General features: G+C 42.8%; 1 protein-coding gene across 1 annotated transcript in view; it reads right to left on the bottom strand.

Annotated features, from left to right (window-relative positions):
• The window catches only part of LOC118851246 (sodium-dependent serotonin transporter-like), a 33,201-nt gene extending 11,366 nt beyond the window's left edge, over window positions 1-21,835 (bottom strand). Inside the window, exons 1-7 of the mRNA XM_036760747.1 lie at window positions 21,622-21,835; window positions 12,815-12,949; window positions 12,069-12,288; window positions 9,115-9,253; window positions 7,732-7,866; window positions 2,192-2,295; window positions 801-928 (exon numbers count right to left, since the gene is read on the bottom strand). Of these exons, the coding sequence (XP_036616642.1) occupies window positions 801-928; window positions 2,192-2,295; window positions 7,732-7,866; window positions 9,115-9,253; window positions 12,069-12,288; window positions 12,815-12,949; window positions 21,622-21,835 (1,075 nt within the window). The remainder of the gene's footprint in view (window positions 1-800; window positions 929-2,191; window positions 2,296-7,731; window positions 7,867-9,114; window positions 9,254-12,068; window positions 12,289-12,814; window positions 12,950-21,621) is intronic.
• Window positions 21,836-22,697: the final 862 nt, after the last annotated feature.

The following is a 22,697-nucleotide window of genomic DNA, read 5'->3' as shown; positions in this document are numbered from 1 at the left end:
GTTTGAGGTGGGTCCCCTTGACTCCATAGCCAGTGTCTTTAACACTATACCAGGCTTGATCAATTGGATAGAGGTTCAACACTTGAGTTTATGGTTTGACTCTGACAGCATTAGCTGTGTGACTCTGGGTGAGTCACTTAATTTCTTAGTGTCCCAGACAACTCTCCAAGACTATAAATTACTGATTCACTTTGCTGGAGGGAGTTTCTATAGGAGGAATCCTCTTAAAAAGTCATGCTCACAAAAAACACACTCCCAAACCCTAATCTAGTGAACTAATCCGTAATAACATTTTAATGGGTTGACCTGTTACCTTTAACAAGAAACATTTACACAATATCTGAGGTCTGAAGGAGTGTCTCATGGTAGAGATCTGAGAGATGTATTTCAAGAGCAGGGAGACTTTCAGTGCCCCTCATACCACACCATGTAGGCAACTTGCTTTGCCAAGTCCAGCTGAGAGTGGGGCAGCAGTGAAAAATAATCCTGATTTATAGGTATTTAAGGTTTACAAAGCACTTTTCTTGAAACGACTTTGTGAAGGAGGTGGCCACAAGTATCATTTCGATTTAGTGATGAGGAAAATCGGGGGTAGAGGGATTAAGCAACATGTCCAAGGCCATGTAGCTTGAAAGCATCAGGGCCAGGATTTGAACCTAAGCCTCATAACTCCCAAGTCCAAAATCTTTTTGTAATAAAAGCAGAAAAACTGAAATGGTTTGTTGGTTTCTTTATCCAGCCAGTGAAGTTCGTGGACTCTGGGCTGAAGGAAGGTGGATTCAGATAAAAAACATACAGACCTTTGTCCTTTGCCACCTCTTCTACCTCGATGTCCCTCATCTCAGCCATGTAGCCCAAGACGGTGAAGATGACAAACCCAGAGAGGAAGCTGGAAAGACAGTTCACCATGCTGGTAACAAGCGCATCCCTGCAAGTCAGAAAGCCTGAGTGTGGCTTGGGGGTTGGGGAGGAGGCCAGCATGGCAGCCTTCAAATGCTGCAGGTTTTTAGGTCACAATGGAGGATAGAAATGGGAACAGGAGTGTTGTGCTCTCTTTTGGTCATCTCATCAGCTCTCAAAGGTTCAATGGTCATCTCTCTGCAGATGAATTCTCTGCAGATCTCTCCAGATCAGCAACTGCCAGTAGGGCATCTCCACTGGGCTACCAGATGGGCATCTCAGACTGAGTCCAAAACAGAACTTGTTATCTTCCTCTCTAAACATGCCTTTCATTCAAACTTGCCTGTTTCTGTCAAGGGCACCATCATCCTCCTAGTCACCAGAATTCTCAACCTCAGTTGTTTCCTGTCCATCTCCACTTAATCAGTTGCCAAGTCTTGCCCTTTCTGCCTCCATAACATCTCTTGCATATGTGTGTCCTCTCCTCTTTATTCACATGGTCACAACCACCTTAGTTAAGCCCTTATTGCCTTCTGCCTGGACTGTTGCAATAACCTAATTGGTTTACCCATTGGTTTCTTCCATTCTTTCCACTCATACAGCTGCCACCCTGGTGGTCAGCTCACACCTTGACTCTCACAATAGCTTGCTGGTTGGTCTTCATGCCTCAAGTCTCTCCCTGCTTCAAACCATCCTACACCAAGATACCAAAATCATTTTCCTAAAGTGCCTGTGAGATCACCTCATCTTGCTGCTCAATAAACTCCAGTGATTACCTACAGGATAACATGTAAAATTCTCTGTTAGACATTGTAATCCCATCATAACCTGGCTATTATTATCCTCATTTTACAGCTGAGGAAGTATCTATCTATCTATCTATCTGTGTGTGTGTATGTGTATATGTATATGTATAGACACATATATAATATATACACATATATGTAATTTATTTTGTATTTACTTATCTGTGTAAATGTTGCCTCCTCCCAATAGAATGTAATCTCCTTGAGGGCAAGGGCATTTTCATTTTTTGTTTTTACATCCTTATCACCTAGAACAGTGCCTGACTTCTTGAAATGAATAAATGAATGAATGAGAGATGGAAGTGACTTACCCACAGTCACACAGATGGTATGAATGTGGGATGGAATTTGAACTTGGGTTTTCCTGACTCCAAACCCAGCACCCGAAGAGCTTTTTGACTTCAGCATCACTTTCAGTCCCTGGCTTCCTCTCTCTCCTAACCTTGTACAAATTCAGTCATGTTGGCTTTGCTTTGCGCCCTCACCTGAAGCAGTTGTTGTTAATCTGGTTGTAACTGGACAGAGCAAGCAGGACTCCGAATCCAGGACCCAGAGAAAAAAAGATCTGAGCTGCGGCATCGACCCAGACCTGGTAAGACAAGTGGAATATCATGGGGGTTGGGGTACAGGATGGGAAGGACAATCAGCATTTGGAGAGCTCCCTCCCTCCAGAGAAGACTCAGAACTGCCAACTCATTCCCCTGGCCAGTCACTGAGGTTTTGCAGTTAGTTGTGTACGGATTCTTGTATCTGTGCTCAGTTGAGGACAGGTTCATTTGAATAAGTCCATCATTTCATCCAAAAGGAAGTAAGCTCATTGGGGCCAGGGGCCTTTAAAAAATGTCTTTGTAGCTCCAGTCCCTAGCATGTTGTCTGGCATATAGCAAGTATTTTTAATAATTGCTTGTTAAGGTGATTTGGTTTGAATGTTGTGTCTCCCAGTGGAATGTAAATTCTTTGAAAGTAGGGACGGTTTCATTTTAATTTTCATATTACCTCTGCCCAGGACAGTCTTTTGCACAAAATCCATGTTTAATGCTTTCTAGAAGCAGCTCGTTTCACCTTAGGACTTTTCTGTTAGGAAGTTTCTCCTGATGTCAAGCTTAAATGAGCCTCTCTGCAGCTTAAGTCTGCCTCTCTGGGCCTGGGTCTGTCCTTTGGAGCCAAGCAAGCATAACAAGTACAATTCTTCTTCCATAGGACTGCCTTTCAAACACGTGAAGGCAGCTAAAAGATCCCTCAAAATGAGACATTATCATCAAGTAATAAGGTAAATATGTCCTATTTGTTCAGGTCTTGAAAGGCCTCTGCCCAAGGATACACAGGTAGTAAGTGGCAAAGCCAGGATTCAAACCCACATCTTGTGACTCCTGATCCTGGGCTCTTTTTATTTTAACAAAGCTGCCATCTGGCCTAGACCGCCTGGACATTAGGGGATGAACCAAAACCTGGAATCAGGTATCTCTATTATTATTCTTGTGTTCCTTTCCATTGTACCCCATTGCTACCACCTCTTTTTTGTGGTTGGCATTTTTGGGGGGATAGCCATATTCTCCAAATGGATGATGACCCCTGTTCTGCTCAATGAAGGGCTTCACAAAAGATTTCAGAGTGGGAGAGGACCTCAGAATTCACCTGGAGAATGTAAGCTTCTTGAGGGGAGGGGCTATTGGGCTTTTGTCTTTGTAATCCTTAACAAATGTTTATTGTGCGCCTAGGCCAGGAGCTCCTATTGGACTAGAAGTTGTTACTCACTGGGATTGTTTCATTTCTTTGTTTTTGTATCTTCAGTGCCAGGAATGTTGTAGGTACTCAATAAAATACTTGTTGGTTATTCAAATAAGCAATAAAATGCTTTTTGAACTGAATTGAACTGAATCAATCCCATCTAGTACCAAGGATCTCCAAGAGAAATAGTCATCTAGCCTCCACCTGAAGAACTCTAGTGAGTATATATATATATATATATGTGTGTGTGTGTGTGTGTGTGTGTGTGTGTGTGTGTGTGTGTGTTTGTGTGTGTGTGTATGTATATATATATATAGCATATATATATAATGTAATATAATATACATTATATTGCATGCTTTAAATTTTCAAAGTTCTTTATGCACTCGATATACATATGTTATCACATGAGAAGCTTTAATAATTAGGACATTGATTATATGTATATGTATATACATATATATATATATATATATATATATATACACATAATCAATTAAGATCATTTGGACCCAAATAAGGGCCAAAGCCTGAATTAATCAACCAGAAGAAGCACCTTGGCCTGACTGACATGCCCTTCTTTGTTCTCTGAGTAAACCCAAAGAATGCCTTTTCCTGTGTCAACAACTACAAGGCCAGATGAAGCTGACTAAAAGCATTTTCCTCTATTTGTGGCCATTAAGGATGAGGTTCCTTAACCCAAGACACTATCTTGAATAATGGGACTTTTCTTATCTTAATATTTTATGGACATAGCCTATGTTATGTCATGTTAATGGTAAACACAGATCTCCTAGGTTGTATTTTCAATTGACACTTTGTCAACTCTCTTATCTTATTGTATTTACAACCTATTCAATTAAGAAATTTCCTTTCTCCTGCTATGGTTAAACACATACAGAGATCATAAATCTGAGGGACACAGACATCCTGAGTTGGGATTGCTCTAAGATGTATATAAGGCTTGTCATTCTTTTATCTGTCAGTCAGAATTTAAGTTCTGGCTCCATGTAGACATGTATTAGTTAGCTTTAAGGGAATAAATAATATGAATTTATAGACCACCTGTTTGCCTTATTTAACCAAACTTTCAGGTTGATGATACATACACACACACATACAGACATATGTGTGTATATATATGTCATGGCAGACAGAAATTTCCCATAACTGCTACCCTTGCTCCTTCTGGGCCAAACAGAACAAACCTAGTCTCTCTTTCCCATTAAAGATTTCTAGCTACTTGACATCTTTCGTGTCTCTTTCTAGGTGGCTCAGTGGCTAGTCAGTGAGACTGCAATTAGGAAGATCTGAATTCAAATCTCTGTTTTGGACACTGAGTGACCCGTGACTCTGAGCAATTCACTTAACTTCCGTTTACCCTGGTTTCTTCTACTATCAAATGGGGTTGTAACAGCACTTACTTCCCAGGATTTTTGTGAGGGTCAAACGAAATAATATTTGTAAAGGGCTTGGCACAGTGCATGACTCATGGTAGGTGTTTAGTAAATGTTCTTTCTCTCCTTCTCTCTTCTCCAGGTCAATCATTTCCAGTTCCTTCCATCAAACTTCCTATGATATGGTCTTGAGTCCATTCATTGTGCTGGTTATGTTCTCTAGACACACTCCCTCATTTTATAGAGAAGGAAGCCAAGGCCCAGAGAGAGGAAATGTTACCTAATGGTTAATGACGGAACCAAGTTTTGAATTCAGGTCTCCTGACTCCCCCTGCCATGATCTTCCAGCTCTAAGGTTTATCCTAGGACCCTACATCCCAGTAGGGATGGCCATACTTGGCATTCTTCAATATGCTCCATGACCTCGAAGCTGTGGATAATCTATCCACTGCCCATCCATGCCTTTTCCTCTGAAGATTCTCATCTAATCCTCCCACAAACCTCCCATAGAGGTTCCACCTACTCAATCAATGTCCTAGAAGCCTTCCTTTGATGTTTTCCATATTTTGTGTATACCATTCCACGTTTATAGATTTTCTTAGCAGGCCTAATGTTTTTCTTCAATTTCACCTACTTTGCTTCTTTTTAATCTTCTTCCTTTTGGTCCCCACTTCCCTTGCCCCCTCCTCTAAAAAGCGGCTCACATATTCCATCCAGGCACTTCTGGTAGGTATAAAGAGGGCAGGCAGATCAGAGCTGAGAGTACTAGGGTCTGGATACAAAGAGACCCTCAGGTTGTTGAAAGACTTGAGGAGGGGTGCACATATGGTAAAGGGCATTATTTGTGAGGTCTGCTATTGAAGATTTTAATTAGAACTTATATCTGGCTGATTACTTATAATGAAAATTCTCTAATGTAGTCCCACTGTAATTACAGACAGGAAGTCCATTGTCAATGGGCTTCACAGAAAAGGGGCAGGACCCCTGGCATACATAAAGCCAAGCCTGGTAAATGAGATGTGTAACTCAGTTTTCCATTTGCATTTCTAAGGGCTAGGATTGTAAGTCCATTCTTTTTTTCTGAGAGAATAATGAGCTCATTACTTGGGGCTCTCTGATCTTCTCTGGAAAAAAACCCTGTAAGTCAAAGCTACCTATTAGAGCAAGTGACAGCTGGCAGAGTAGCAGACTTAGGAAAGCAAATATCAGAGGATGGAGAGATCCCAGGGGAGCCTTCCGAGACTGTCAGGAGAGCATGGAGGATCACTCAGCTGGCCATGATCTCTGGAGGTCAAAGAGTCCTTTTCTTTGCTTCCAGGAAGCAAATCTCTTGCCTTGCCTTCTCCCATAGCCTCCTGCCTTCTACTGTTTCCTACAGGTGTGTAAGCTGTACCCCTCTCTCCCCACCCCCATATCTGGACTGCATGCCATGAAACTTTGTCTTCCTTCATGGCTCAGCTTGAATGCTCCTCTTCTTCATGGAGTCTTGGTTCCCTCCCTTGGTCACCTTGTATTTACTTCTCTATATACTCATCATTCCTTATCCTCTGCTTGAGGGCAGGGACATTTCACTTGGGTCTTGGTTCCCCCAACTTAATAAAAGAAATACTTGCCAAATTGAGTCAAATGCTACACCCCCTAGTTACAGAGGTGGGGAACCTATGGTCTTGAGGCCACCTGTGGCCCTCTAGGGCCTACAGAGCCCCACTTGAGGATCTAGAGGGCCACAGGTGGCCTCAAGGCCACAGGTTCCCCACCTCTGCAGGCTAGTACAATGTAAGCTTGAGGACTGGGATATAAAGGCAAAAATAAAACAGTCCCTGCCCTCAGGCAGTTGACATTCTACCCAGAGGACACAACAGGTTCACTGACAAATATTTACAGGATGGATACAAAACAAATAACTGTCTTCAAGGACTGTCTTGTGAAGAACAGGCTAGGTTTGTTCTGTTTGGCCCTAGAGGGCAGAGCCTGGAGACAGACTTTGGCTAGATGTCCAGGGAGAGCTCTCTCAAAGTACAGTAGACTGCCTGGGGGAGGTGAAGGGCTTATCCCTCCTGGGAGGGCCTAAAGCACAAGCTGGACAACCGTGTTATGGGTTTGTTTGGGAAGGGATTCCTTTCATTTAGGAGTTGGACTATGCGGTTGCTGAAGGCCCTTTCTACTCTTTAATCCAGTGATTCTGTGAAATATGAAGTCATTTTGGGATAGTGGGCAATGGGGAAGGGGATCAGACAAAATGTCTCCCTACTCACTTTCCTTCCAGTTATTTGCTAATACATAAAATGCTACTGTAAATATTTTGGTCTACATGGGACCTCAAAGGTCCAGTCTTTGGCTTCCTTGGTGGCGTAGGACTAGTAGTGTATTGCTGGTCAAAGGGTAGGGGGAGTTTAGTGAATTCATGTCCTAAGAGGAACTTCCTGAAGCCATCTGAGCTGGCTTAACTAGCCTCCCTGATTCAGATTTCACCAGGAGAGGGGGACACTTGAATGCTGATCACTACAACTGTTTATTAGCCTTCTGAGGGGAGTTACAGGGATGAATGACTAGGCAGTGAAGTCCAGTGGCTCGGGGAACACACACACACACACACACACACACACACACACACACACACACACACCATCAGTGATTGCAGAAGTGGTGGGTGGCAGTGGATGGGGTGGGGTGAAGAGGGGGTGGCATATTCTTCCCAAGCACATCAGCATCCCACAGTCTCCTGATGCAGAGCTGCACTGTGCCATTGGAGTCTGGGTGTTTTATTCTGTCATAGGGGCATACCATGACAGGGGCAGCCTCAGAACTTGGTACTATTCCTCCCAATGCCCTAAATCCCAGCATGGGGCTGTGGACCCCAAACAAGTTTGGAGAATCCAGAAAGAGACTTGTTGGCTTACTGATATGCTCAGCAGTTTCTCCCAGTTGGGCTGGAGGTAGAAGATGATGCCTTTCCAGGCTCCAGGTAAGGTGGCTCCTCGGATCAGGAGGATGAAGAGCACCAGGTAGGGGAAGATGGCAGTGATCCACACCACCTAGGAAGAGAAGGATAAAGGTAGGAAGCTGGGAGTGGACCAACAGACATAGTGGCAGTAGAACTGGGAGCAGAGCATGTCATATGAAGGGAGCTTTGCCCTCCTAGTGGGCCCAGGGCCAACCGTATACAAAGGCAGAGAAGGTGTTGTCAGAGACTGCCCCAAAAGATACTTCTCCCCACCTCAAAGCCTAAAATTCCTTCTAGGGGATAAATCCTTTCAATCCACTGTTAAGGATTGAAATGTAAATATTCCAAGAGAGTGTATATTCCCACCCAAAGAATGTCAGAATCAGTTGGAAGGGACCTCAGAGACCTATCTGGTTCAACTCCTTTATTTTACAGGTGAGGAAACTGGGGTTCAGCGAGGTTAGGGGACTTGTCTAAGGTAACAAAGTTAGTAAGTTTCAGAAGTGATATTAAAAAAAAACTATTTACATGGCACCTACTACGGGCTAGGCAGTGTGCTAAGTATTGAACAAATGTCTCGTTTGATCCTTATAACAACACTGGGAGATAGATTATTATCATTGTCATTTTACAGTTGAGGAAACTGAGGCAGACAGAGGTTAAGTGACTTGCCTAGGGTCACTCAGCTAGTAAGTGTCCAAGACTGGGCAACCAAGTGGTGCAGTAGATCTCTGAAGTCAGAAAGTCTTAAGTTCAAATCTGGCCTCAGACACTTACTAGCTGTGCACACAGTTTCGTCATCTGTAAAATAATCTGGAGAAGGATATGGCAAAGTGCACCAGTATCTCTGCCGAGAAAACCCCAGATGGGGTCACGAAGAGTCAGACATGACTGCAACGACTAAACAACTTCTTGAATTCAGATCCAGTGCTCCATCCACTTAACCATCTAGCTTCCCGAACCCAGGTCTTCTGAGTCCTAATTCAGGTCCAGGACCCTCTCTGCTATGCCGTGCTGTCTAGCAGTTAAGTGACTTTTCTAGGGTCACACAACTAGGGTGTGTCAGAGATCTGGTCATCCTGAATCTGATGGTAGTTCTCTACTTGCCACATCACACAGCCTCTAAATCTATAACTATCCCAATAATAGCCCTTCATGTACTACCTTACAGGACCCACTGGAATAATGTGGTTTTTAAGTGCTCTATAGATACCCTTTATTCTTGTCCTGTTCTTATTTTTCATCCTCCTATATCCGGGGATTTTTTTTTGGCAGGGAGGGGTTAGAAAGCAGCTTTGGGGAGAAGCCTGATCAGAATGTGGCGGGGGGGCTCAGCTACCTTCCCAGAAGTCTTCACTCCTTTCCACAGGCTGAAGTAGACAGTTGTGAAGATGAGGAAGAGGCACAGCAGAAGCTGCCACCGGATGCCTCCTGGGTCCTGCAGGCCACCTGACTTCTCAATCTCTAGGACCCTCCGCCTGTCGGGGAATCACACTGGGTGCTCAAGAACCCCAGGACTTGGAGTGCCACCCATCCCCAAGACAGCGAAAGCACGTTAAGCATGAAATTAAAGAGATGAATAAGGAGAGTCCCTGGGGAATGTCATAGGGAGGGGCAGTGTTGGAATCAGAACCAAGGACAGATCCTCAGTGTCCTGCCCCCATCCTGGCTGTATAGGGTCAGTTACACCTTGAATCTCCTGCATAAGACAAGATACCTAGAAGGTCTGACATCACCCTAGGGCACTGGAGTTAGCCTTGACCACCACACACACAAACACACACACACACACACACACACACACACACACACACACACACTAAGATTTGAAGGGTTTGGGATTTTTAAAAAGTGCTTTATACTTTTTCATTTAACTCAATGTCCCCTGATCCTCACAGCAGTCTTCTGAGATAGCTCAAGCGGGTATATAGTCTTCCCATTTCTCAGATGAAGAACCAGACATTGAGAGGCCACAAGATTCTAGTATCGTAGATTAGGTAGATTTGGAAGGACTCTGGGACTATTTAGTCCAACTTTATTTTACAAATGAGGAAACTGAGGCTTAGAGAAGATCGTAGATCTGGAGCTGGAAGGGACCCCACAGGTCATCTAGTTCAACCTTCTCATTTTACAGGTGAAGAAACTGAAGCCCAGGGTGGTGAAGTGATTTGTCCAAGGTCACACAGTCAATAATTTTCAGAGGTGGGATCTGAAACCAGTTCTTCCTGATTCGAAGTCTAGGAGTCTTTCCACTGTGCCATGCTGTCCGATTCCCTCATTTTGTAGATGAGAAAACAGGCCCACAGAGGTTACCCAAGGTTGCCAAGTTAGTGAAAGCCAGGACTAGAAATCAAATCACAGAGTCACAGAATTTCAGAGAACCACAGGACTTCAAAGGCTTCTAGTCCAACCTGACCCCAAACACAGGTCCCCTGTACATCACTGCTGACAAATGGTTATCCAGCCTTTGCTTTAAGACTGCCAGGGAGGGGCAGGCCATTGATTCCTTAGGCAGCCCAATTCAATTTTCAGAATATAGATTTATGCAAGAAAAATGATTATATTCTTCATTCTCTCTGTCCTAGAGCTTCCATAATATGGTATAGTGTGGTACAGTGACAAGATCACAGGATTTGGAGTCAAGGGATCTGGGTTGGAATCCCAGCTCGACCACTTTATTCCTTGTGTGACCTTGTGCAGGTAATTTATTCTCTTTGAGTTTCTGTTTCCTCATTTATAAAGTGAGTGTTGGAGTAGATAACCTCTGAGGTCCCTTCCAGTTTAGAATCTTAATTTCATATACTGCAGGGTTATTGACAGCACAAAAAACTCCATAGGTAGAAAAATGCTAACATCCATGTTACTCGTGATAACAAAAAGCTGGGAACAAGATACGTGCCCAACAACTCAGGAATGGCTGACCAGTTATGGTCTGTGAAGGTAAAGGAATGTGAATAACTCAGGGAAACATGGGAAGATTCATCAAATGATGCTGAATAAAGAACACTGAGATGCAACAGATCTACGGTCAATTTTGGTACTCAGCATTCAGTCCATTTGGTTAAAGGATCCTTCCCTCCTTTCTGTTAATGAGAAAATATCTGCCTTTTTGAGAATGGAGCAGCCAATTTATGGGAGAACATAACGGGAATCATTTGGGATAAGCAGGTGTGGATGGGTTGTGATTTGCATCATAGGGGGATACCCACAGTGTTAAACTCACAGGCCCATTGCAACATTGGAGTACTCTGTAAAGGGATTTCTTTGGGGGCTTATTGGTTGAGTATTTATTGTGTCAAAAGAAAATACACCAAAAGATTTTTAAAATGAAGAGAAAAAAATCAGGATAAAAAGAATACCTACAACATTGATAACAAGAGGTTATCCTGTCTCTTGAAGGCTTCAAGAGAAGGGCACCCACCCCTTCCCGCAGCAGTCCATGCAACTTGTGGACAGATCTGGTTGTGAGAAGGTTTTTACTGACATCAGGCCTAAATCTGCTTCTTTATCACTTTTCCCCATGTCTCCTAGTTCTCCTGTCTGAGGCCAAGTAGAAGACATGTAATTCCTTTTTTTTTATTTCATAGCTCATTAGATAGTTGAAAATCTCTAGTGAAAGGGTACTCACTACCTTCAGTGAAGCCAACTTATTCCACTCTAGAATAGCTTTAATTGCCTGGAAGTTCTTCTCCTTTCTTTGTGGAGGGGGGAAGGCAGGGCAATTGGGGTTAAGTGAATTGCCCAAGGTCACACAGCTAGTAAGTGTGTCGTGTCTGAGGTCGGATTTGAACTCAGGTACTCCTGACTCTAGGGCCGGTGCTCTACTCACTGCACCACCTAGCTGCCCCTTCTCTTCCTCTTTCTTCCCTCTCCTTCTCACCTTTGAAGTAGGACAGATGTGCTTCCAGATGGGGATGACTCCCATATGATGGTATTGCTCTACTCATTGCGCCACCTAGCTGCCCCTGGAAGTTCTTCTTGACATCTGACCTAAACATAGCTGTCTGTAACTTTGGAGAGTTAGTAGGGACCCCAGATGCCATCTAATCCAACTCATACACAAAAGAAATGCCCACTATAATACACCCAAGTGACCTTCCAATCTCTGCTTGAAGACCTCCAAAGAGGTCTTCCCTACTGAACGGTAGCCCCCAACCCCACTAGGGAGTTTTGAGGGGAAGACCTTTCAGGCATCTTGGGTTTTCCCTCTCCAACCTGGTTTTTCCCTCAACTCCTCCACAGCCCATTGCCTGCTCTGGAGCCCAACTTACATTCCCTCCCAGACACACTCACATGTAAAACTCCTCTGCAGGTGAGTGAGAGAAGTCGCTCCAGGTGACGTTACTGTCATCAAAGTAGTTGGTACAGTTTGGGGTGTTCCAGGGATTGTGGCAGTGGGTCCAGGGCAGTGAGCTGTCCATCGAGGAGTAGAAGTAGTAGAGGGCCCAGGCGATGATGGTGTTGTAATAAAAGGCTACATAGAGGTCGATGATGCAGACAGCATACCCAATCCCTGCCCCAGGGAAGAGATTCCTCAGACAGGTTAGTACAACTAAGCAAGCACTGAGCAGGGGGTCTGCCTTCTAGCACCTGGGCACTGTGCTAGGGAATGGGGATACAACCACAAAATTAAGAAGGGACTCATATTACAGCTAAGGAAGATGAGGCCCAGAGAGGGATCATGACTTGTTCAAGGTCACACAGCTAGTAGATGCTTGAAGCAGGAATAAAACCCAGATTTTTCTTTTGCGTTAGGTGCTACACCACCCTAGATCAGCCCTTCAGTAAAACTGGGCATTAGGTAAAGTTTTCTTTGGGTGCCCTTCCTTTTCAGTCCCTTTTCTTTTCCTTTTTTTTCGGGGAGGGGAAGGCAGGGCAATTGGGGTTAAGTGACTTGCCCAAGGTCACACAGCTAGTAAATGTGTCAAGTGTCTGAGGTCAGATTTGAACTCAGGTACTCCTGACTCTAGGGCCGGTGCTCTACTCACTGCACCACCTAGCTGCCCCTTCTCTTCCTCTTTCTTCCCTCTCCTTCTCACCTTTGAAGATAGGACAGATGTGCTTCCAGATGGGGATGACTCCCATATGATGGTATTGCCCCAGGGCCAACTCCATGTAGAAGAGGGGAATCCCCCCAAACACAGCCATCAGTGCATAGGGGATGAGGAAGGCACCTGTTAGATATGGGGTAAGGACAAGCGTTGGGTGTTCAGAGTTGTAGCTTTCTAGCCCCACACCCCACCAACCCATTCTCTTTCCTTTTAGTCAGGCCTGACTTCCTTGACTAGATCAGCTCTGGCATAAAGATTCTTGACTCAGGTCTTTGATGATTAAGCAGTATCAATCAGAACCTTCCAGTGAATGGTCAAATGCTTTAGTCGTTGTCCCCTGAATGTAGACAAAAGTATCTCAGTAATTAAGCAGGCATGGGGAGAGGCAGCCTGAAGTTCCTAGGGTCAAGGAACTAGAGCTGAAAGGAACCTCGGAGGCCAACTCATCCACTTCCCCTCTTTTACAGATAAGAAAACTGAGGCCTGGGGAAGTCACTTGCTCAAGGTCATTTAGGTGATAAACATCAGAGGTCACACAGCCTGGTCATTTCTTACAAACCCAGAAGAAATTCAACATGGCAGCAGTAGTTTCTATCTGCAATGCCAGGGGGTGTTGCATCTTCTTAAATAATAATTGATATCAACCTGTGATTTCATCAGCTTAATGAATTCCCAATGAGGAAACTCCCTTGACTAGTGTTTACTGGCACCTCCTCTGAAAGCTAGAGGATTGCCTGGGGGCACCAAGAGGTCAAGGCACTAGCCCAGAGTCAGCAGAAGTATGGATCCGAGGTGGAATTTAGAACCAGGATTTCCCGACTTCAAAGCCAGTTGTCCAAATAGTCCACATTTTATTGGGCATTAAGTTTTGCAAAGCACTGTGTATATGCAGATATGTATAAATATGGTAATATATGCATGTTTATGCAAAAAGTGGTGAGCTGTGATTTCATCATTGTCCTGACCCTAAATCCAGCACTCCTCCCTGGCAACGTGATGCCTCCTTTATCCTTCCTTGGCTGGCACTTTATTACAGAATGAATTTCCTCCAAATTATCTAAATAATTAATTACTTAATCTGCATTATGGATAACAATTGGGTAATAACTCACATTTATGCAGTCTGTTAAGCTTTGCAAAGTGCATTAGCAATATCATCTCATCTGACCCTTTACTCTCATTATTTCTTAGTGTCCTTCCTTGTAAAACAAGGGGGTTGGGCCAGGTGCAGTCAGTTTCCTGAGGAGGGTTAGATTAGATGACCTATGAGATCCTTTCCCACTCCAAATCTGATGGGATCTTCTAAACAACTCTGTGAGGTGGATGCTATCATCACCCTAATTTTACAGATGGGGAAACTGAGACTCAGAGACAAAAATAGACTTGCCAAGGGTCACATAAAGAGTGTCTGAGATGAGATTTGAATCCTGACTCCCAATCCAGTATGCTGTTCACGGTTAACTAATCTTTGTACCAGGGTGGTCATTGTTCCTTGTAATTGGTATAACTTGCTACTTTCTTTGTGATTGTTCTCTCAGTAGTATGGTGGGAAGAAGGCTAGTCAGGAGGTCTAGGCTTGGAGTAGGTAGCTAGCTCCAGAATGTGGTTTTAGGGGCCGTGAGAACTCATAGAAGATGGAAGTAAAGATCTGTAGAGAATGTCAAGGTCTCTCTAGGTGAGATATGCCTTCCATAACACCATCAGCAAGTTGTCATCCAAACAAACAAACAAATGAGTTATCATCCAGCCTTTGCTTAAAGACTCCAAGGAAGGGAACTAATTACCTCCTAAGGTATCTCATCCCACCTTAGAGTGTGAGCTCCTTGAGGGCAGGGATTGGTTTTTGCCTCTTTTTGTATTTTCAGTATTTTGCGTGGTGCCTGGCACATAGCAGGCACTTAAACATGTTTATTGATTGGTTGACTTTCCCAGTCACAAAGGTTTTGCCAACATCCAGACTAAATTAACTTTTTTTGCAGCTGCCTCCTAATTACTTCTTTTTCTGTCCTATGAGGCCAAATAGAGTAAACTGAATCCTTTCACTGGACAAACCTTCAAATACTTGAAGACAGCTCTTACGTCCCTCTTAGCTTTTTCTTCTCCAGGATAAATATGACCAGTCCATTTGACTTTAGTATTATATAATCTTCAGCCCTCTCATTGTCTTGGTCACAAAATGACTGTATTTCAGGGTTAGAAGGCCTATTTGGTGCCAACCAGCCATCTGAACTCCTCTGGAGTTTTCTATTATGCGTCTGGAAACTCTTCATCTTGTTGGATCACATAAGCCCTGGAACTCACATCTTCTCAGGACCCTCTGTCCCTGGGTCCCATCCCTCCCTTCCTCTGATTAAAGGGTGCCCCTGGCAGCCCTCCTCTGGGTTCCTCCATCATGCCCCTGCCCTGGGTACCTTCTCTCTCTCCTGCTTTTCAGCTTCCTTTTGTAAGTTGACTTCCCTCCATTAGACTGCAAGTTCCTTGAGAGCAGGACTATCCTTTCCCTTTCTTTATATCTTAAGCATTTAGCATAGAGCTTGGCATATAGTAAGGGCTTAATAGATGTTTATTGACTGAATGGCCCAGTCCACACTTATTAAGCTCCTACTGTGTGTGAGGTATTTGGCTAGGTGCTGGGGACACAAAACAAAAAATAGCTCCTGTCTCCAAAGAGCTTATGTCCTCCTTGGGGAATAGGGAAAGGAAACAATATATACACAGATGAGTATATACATGACAGTTTGATCAGGGAGAGAGCAGTAAAAATTAGGGGGAGTCAGTAAAGGTATCCTGTAAGAAGTGGTGTGTGAATTAAACTTTGAAGGAAGTTAGTGATTCTAAGAGGCAGAACGTGTATGTATGGACTAAACATGAGGAATGGTCCATGCAAAAATGATATGGGAGATGGAATGCCAAATTTAGGGAACAGCAACTAAGGTAGTTTGACCAAAATAACAGGTTCATGAAAGGGAGCCATAAACAGTAAGCCTGAAAAGGTGGACTCGAGCTAAGAAGGGGTATAAATACCAGTTTATATTTTATGTTAGAGGCAGTAGGGAGCCATTGACATTTCTAGAGCAAGACAATGACATGGTCTGATTTGTCTTTGTAGATCAACCTATACCCAAACAAGAATCTCCTCCATAGTATTCCTTACAAGCTAAGTTGTATCCTCTTGCTTATCAAAACTTAGAATTCTTTTAAGGAATGGAGCCTTTCACTCCACTGTGAGAAACAAGGTTTTAGGAACAATAATAGCCCTTAATGAAGGAACACAGGGATCATAGAGTTTATAGTGGAAGGGGCAGTAGAGTCATCTATCCAACCTCCTCATTCCAAATAGAAGAAAACTAGGTGTTAGAGAGAAGTGATTTGCCCAAGACCGCACAGCGCAAAAATAAGAGAGCGAATAGATTCAGATCCAGGGCTCCTAATTTTAAATTCAGTGCTGATTCCTCTGCTCCTTGTCACTGTCTATGATCATGAATTTAGAGCCAGAGGGAACCTTTTTCAGGTGAGGAACCTGAGGCTGAGAGGGAGCTCCATTGCCCAAGGTTACGCAGCATATTAGGCTCCAGTGTTCTGCCTCCACTTAATCTCATCCACATCAGTGTAGATAAGTGATTGGTATCTGTTTTTTTAACCTGAGACTAGATTTCGATGGAGGAGGAAAAGAAATAAGACAAAATTGCTAAAAAATAATGTTTAGTGTCCAACAACAACCCTGGAAGATGAACATTTTCAGGTATGTGGGCACACTCAGGAAAAGAGTATTGAGACTCTGGGCAAGCCATAACTGCCCCCTGGCTTTGCTAACCCAGACCCATCGGTTCTTCTCTGGCAACTACGTATTATGATTTGATCAGACAAGGTCTGTCTGTTGATGTTTGTAATTTCTGTTTGTATTTGCCTTGAAGTTCAGAGGGCTGATCTTTTCCTCCTGAACTAAGTGGATGACATTCATATGTTTAATTAAATTAAAATTGTTAACCCCTTAACATTGCTTTCCTTAGTAAAGTAGATCACAAGAATTTGTACTGGCACCTCTTGTTGCTGGTTTTGTTGGGTCTTACACACCACGACAGCTGCTAGCCAAATTGTTGCTACAGAGAAGGAAATGGCAAATTACTCTAGTAGCTTTACCAAGAAAGCCCCCAATGGAGTCACTAAGATAGGACATGACTGAACAAAAACCACAGTGTCAGTCTCAATAGTTTTTTGGGGGGCAAAGATGTTCTTCAGGAACATTGGGGGGCACCCAGTCGAAGTCATCTGGACATATTGTCCTCCTTTGGAGTCCTCCCAATTCTACTGCCATGGCCTTTTTCTCTATCCTGTGACTGGACTGAGAAGGAAGTATTGAAAACCAAACCAAAGGATAGGGGCTTTAAGAATTTGCTTCAACAGAATTTCTCTCTACAAAATCAGGAGCAATGAAGAGGAAAAACGAGAAGTTTAAAACACAACAGCCACTGCAAAGGACTGAAAGTGTTGAGGCGTTTGAGTAATTCTACCTTCAACATCATAACTACCAACATTTACACCTTCTCAGACTTTAACCTGGATATTTTGAAATGTAGGTTGCCCCGGTTATTCTCAGGACAAGAGTCACATAGAAACTGAGAGTGTCTAAAGTTAAAAGAAAAATTTTAAGTTCATCTGTGATTCAACTTGTGAGTCATTGTTACTGCATTTGCTCCTCCATAAATAAAGTCAATTCAACAGTAAAAAAAGAAAATTTACAGGTATTACTACTCCCATTTTACAGATGAGAACACTGAAGTTCGAAGAGGTGAATGACCTGCCCATGGTCACTCAGAAGGTAAGTACTAAGGAAAGGGATTTTAACTCAGATCTTCCTGACTCCAGGTGTAGCATACTAACTTGTCTAGGACACTGCCCATCTAAGTAACCCACGTCTTCTGAGACTACATCTAGCAGTCTTTCCACTACACCACACTAGATTGTAACCTCTTGGTGGTTAGATCAGAAGACTTAGCATCATCAGAGAGTAAAGTCAATGTCAGTGGAAGGGGATAAAGGAAAGCTTAAGGTCACACCCCCATCCACATACTGAGTCAAGTATTACTTTTTACAGCTAAATAAGGTTTCCCTTGTTCTCTTTCTCAGAACTCTTTCTCTCTAGTCACAAAACACAAAAGTTCTCTCTCGTCACAAAAACTCACAAAAATAAGGAACAGTAGACTCTGTGATTCTCTCACATGGCAACCAAAAACCAGATTCATTCATCTGGGCTTCTTAGACTCAATTTGCTATTACAAATAAATAGGTTGGAAAAATGAGATGTGATATTAATACAGTTAACTATGAAGACATGTTCCTTAGAAGGAAACAAGAAAAGCCATGAATGATGTGAGATGAGCATAATCAGGGCTGTAGGTACATTGACTAGGTCTGTAGAAAGAAATGAAAGAAGGAAGGAAAAGAAGGAGAGAGAAGAAGGAAGAAAGGAAGAAGAGAAAGGAAAGGAGGAGGGAAGGAAGTGAGGAAGCAAGCAAGAAAGAGGGAGGGAAAAAAGAAAGAAAAAGAGAGAGGAAGAAATAAAGAAAGTAAAGGAGAGAGGAAAAAAGAGAGAGAAGAAGGAAGGAGAGAGAGAAAGGAAGGAAGGAATCAAATAAAGAGGGAAGGAAAGGAATAAAAAAGAGGAAGAAATAAAGAAAGGTAAGGGAGAAAGTGAAAGGAAGGAAAGAAGGAAGAAGGAAAGGAAAGAAGGAGAAGAAAGTGGGGAAGGAAGCAAAAAAGGAAGAGAAGGAAAGAAAAAAGAGATGGAGAAATAAACAAAGTAAAGGAAAAAGAGGAAAAAGGAGAGAAAAGAAGGAAGGAGAGAAAGGAAGGAAGGAAAGAAGGGAAAAGGAAAGGAAGGAGAGAGAGAGAGAAGGAAGGAGGGAAGGAAGGAAGCAAGTAAGGAAGAAAGGAAAATAGGAAGGGAGAAATAAAGTAATGGAGAAAGAAAAAGGAAAGAAAGAGAGGAAGGAAGGAAGGAGGGAGAGCAAACAGGTAGACAGGTGAAAGGCAAAGGACCTGGAAAAGGAAAAGAACAAAAACATTCTTTTTGGCTCATTTCTTTGTCCTTAATTCATTTGGTTCTACCTTGTTAAAGGCTAAGGCTTCTATATAAGATTTGGTTCTTATTTTGTGGTACATGCAATTATTTGTTTCTGTTGATGATCATTGTCTATAATTTTCTTCAAAAGGAAGATACTCTTCCTTCTGAGATGCATTTGTTATTGAAGGATGGCAAATCTTCTGACTCTATGGAGTTTAAGGAGGAGATGCTGACATTTTCATATTTTCTTAAGAAATAAAAATAGCAGCCAACTGACAGCAAAGGATGGTATGGGCTTCTCTTTTCACAGAACATTTAATTTGTCTACTCTATTTGAAAAATGGAATTTTCCTAGGCCTAGCTAAGTAAAGGACTTTGGAGATCATATAGTTCAGCTTCTTCATTTTACAGATTAGGAGCCAAGAGAAGTTATATATAAAGTCATGGGGTGGGGGTGAGGGAGCAGTAATTGGTCTGAGCTAGGATTTGAACACAGGTCCTCTGACTACAAATTCAGTGTTCTTTCTGCTCTGCCACACTGCATGAAGAAGCCTTTCATAGGAGTAAGGGCGGAAAGTCCATGGGGGAGAGAGACTATAACAATGCTTCAATGTTCACAGTGAATTATCTTGTGGTGATTTTATTATGGCCAGAAGCCAGGGGAAAAAAAGAATTCTCAAAAACAGATATGTGACCAGAAAGGGACTGACTTCCTTGTTCAAGTGACTGTGCTGTCTGAGACAAAACAGAACCCCAGAGAAACATAATTCTTTGTTATTTTATGTTAATGTAGAGCAAAAGTTATATATGCTTATGTTGTGTCTATCCTCCTTTCCATTAAGTAATAGAATAACCTAAGGGTTTATAAATTTGATCTACAAGTCATGGTAAAGGACAGAAGCTCCCCTCCACCCCAGGGGAATCCGGCACTGACCCAAATGACAGCACCAAAAAGGAAGAAGCATGAGAACTGGATGCAGCCTCCCTGCAGTTATAGCAAATGGTACCGACAGATTACTGTCACCTGTAGTTCAGTAAGGAAGAATTGGCAAGGAAGTGTGGGACAGGGAAGAGACTCCTGGTGTGGGAGTTTGAATTCCAGCTATATCTTTGTGACTTTGGGCAAGTCATCACACCTCTATGAAAAGATTGGCTTTTTCTTCTAAAATAAGGGAATCAGCCAGCCAGCCAGCCAGCCAATAAACATTTATTAAACACCTATTATATATGAGAGTTGGAACAGATGATCTCTCAGGGTCCTTCCAGTTCAAAATCTATTGATCTTACTTGTGTAACAGTGCAATCACTTCTCTTTCTTTAGACCTGTTTCCTTCTCTGTCAAGTGAATTTCCAATACATCTTTCCAGCTCTAAATCTTAGGATCCTCCTATGATCTTGGGAAAGTCAGTCTTTTCGGTTCCTCAGGTTCCTCCTTTTCAAAAACGGATGCTGAACCCGACAACCTCTAAGACCCTAATTTTTAGAGATAGTCTACTAGATGTTAGAACTTCGTGGCCTCTAACATCCTTTCCAGCTCTTAACATCTTATCCAAATATCTTATGAGACACTGAACTAGTATCATATAATCCTGCAACTTCTAAAGTCCCCTTGAGCTCTGAAGCTATGACTCTACTAGTTCGTGACTACAAGGAAAAGAAACTCAGCATTTCTCAAGTCTCAGCATTTCAGCATTCAGTTGACAGGTTGTTGGAAACCTCTCTTTTTCACTCTTTCTCTCCCTCCTCCCTTCCTCTCCCGCCCCCCCTCCCCCCTCCTGCCCCCCGCCCCAGTCTCTTTTTCTCTCAGCTATCTAGCTTCTTTCTAAACTTATTTTGTAGTGTCCAGTCAGAGATGTGCGAAATTTTGGTACCATGGACAGCTCCCAAAGAAGAGCCTCTTCTCTTTCTTTGTAAGGCTAAAAAGGACATATTTCAAGTGAAGACCCATGCTTTCTTAAAATCACTCCCTGACAAGCATTCACCAAATATTTAATTTAGGGGAGAAGTTGACAATCACAAGGGAATTAATTTGTATCTTGATGTTCAAATTTTTGTAACAAACAAAAACATCTTTAACTTGTTTTGAGATCAATTCAGATGAGATGATATATTATCACTGATATTATCATGTGAAATAATATTTGTAAAGCATTTAGTATAGTGCCTGGCACATAGTATGCACTTAACAAATGCTTGCTTCCTTCACCCTTGCTTTGGTTTTTACTCTATTGTGCCTTGAAAAATTCACAGATGATCTTATAGTTTTTACACCTGGGAAGGAGCTCAGGCATGATCTAATCCAATCTTCTCATTTTACAGAAGAGGAAACAGTGGCCTAGAGGTATTAAGTGACTTACCCAAAGTCACATAGCTAGATCCAAAGGGATTTTCCCAAGGTCACATAGCTAATAGGTAGAAGAGCCAGGATCTGAATTCAGATTTGTTGACCCCCACCCCAGTCTACTATAGTTGCCACAATACCATTCATCACTTTTTGTCTGTTTAAAGGGAAGGGAAAGTGGTGAGTTTCTAAACTGGAAGCCAAAGAAAACCCTAGGAGGTACTGAATGATTTCTTATGACTGTCCTAGGAAGAAAAGTTAAGTTTTTAAACTGTGAAAAGGTAAAGGTAGGGGTGGTGATGGGGAAAATGGCTTCAACATTTACAAAACTAATATAAACAATTTCCTTTAGAAGAAATAAAGAAGGAAAAAGAAAGCCTTTCTTCTTACCGCCCCCATTCTGGTAACAGATATAAGGGAATCTCCAGACATTGCCCAAGTCAACAGCAAATCCAATGACCGACAGGAGAAAATCCATTTTCTTGTTCCATTTGTCCCTAGAGCCTGTGGGGGGCTCCAATCTGGGACAGAAGCTGCTGCTTCCCATCAGGACATCTCTCTGGGGAAGTCTGTCCACACCAGATGGGGAGTCTGCTTCTTCCATGCTAACTTAGATTTAAAAGCAGACCACCACCATCCAGGAGACTCACAAGTGCTCTGACTCTGCAGGAGCCAATCTAAAGAAGTTAAAGATTGGGGAAAAGGTTTTTTTCCTTGGTTCCTGCAGAGACTTCAGGAGGGAGAGGGATTCATGGAGTGGACTCTCCTCCACCTCTTCCTTTGAGTAATGAGAGATGAGTCCCTGGGAGAGGGGAAGCAGTGCTTGTTGGAAGGCAGGGGGAAGTGGGGGAGGGAGAAGAGGAGGGGAGGAGAGAGATTGAAGCACATTGATGGAGCCATTACTCTAATGCCCTCTTTTCTGTTCTTGCTGAGAGATAAAGGCAGAATGGTAGGATCCCATCACCACAGAAAACTTCCTTATTTCTGCTTAACTAAGTATTGTCCAGAGTGGACTGGAGATCCTCCTTGGGCCTCAGTTCCATCCTCTGTAAAATGATGGTGTTTGGCTGCATGGCCTCTGTCTAACTCTGGATACATGATTTTTAGAGGCACAGAGTTCTGTGAAGTTGATTCTTAGGGGAGATGAGAGGTTTTAGGATCTTTAAGTGGTGCTTGTATTTGAGGGGAAGGCTGGGACAGCAGGAGATCGTGGAGGCAGGGTAGTACTTTGGAATTAGCACTGGCTAACAGAAATTTTGTAAAGATGATCAACCGTGAAAGACTTAGCTACTCTGATCAAGACCACAATGTGAGACAATTCCAAAATGATGAACCTTGAATGCAGATTGAAGCATACTTCTAAAACTTTATTTTTCTCCCTTTTTGCCTGTGTTTTCTTCTGCAACATGGCTAATATGGAAATAAGTTTTGAATGACTTCACATGTATAATTGATATCAAATTGCT

This window comes from Trichosurus vulpecula, chromosome 1 (genome assembly GCF_011100635.1).
Source record: "Trichosurus vulpecula isolate mTriVul1 chromosome 1, mTriVul1.pri, whole genome shotgun sequence".
NCBI classification, from domain to species: Eukaryota; Metazoa; Chordata; class Mammalia; order Diprotodontia; family Phalangeridae; genus Trichosurus; species Trichosurus vulpecula.
The sequence above is the reverse complement of the archived record's forward strand: the minus strand, read 5'-3'. Positions and strand labels throughout refer to the sequence as shown.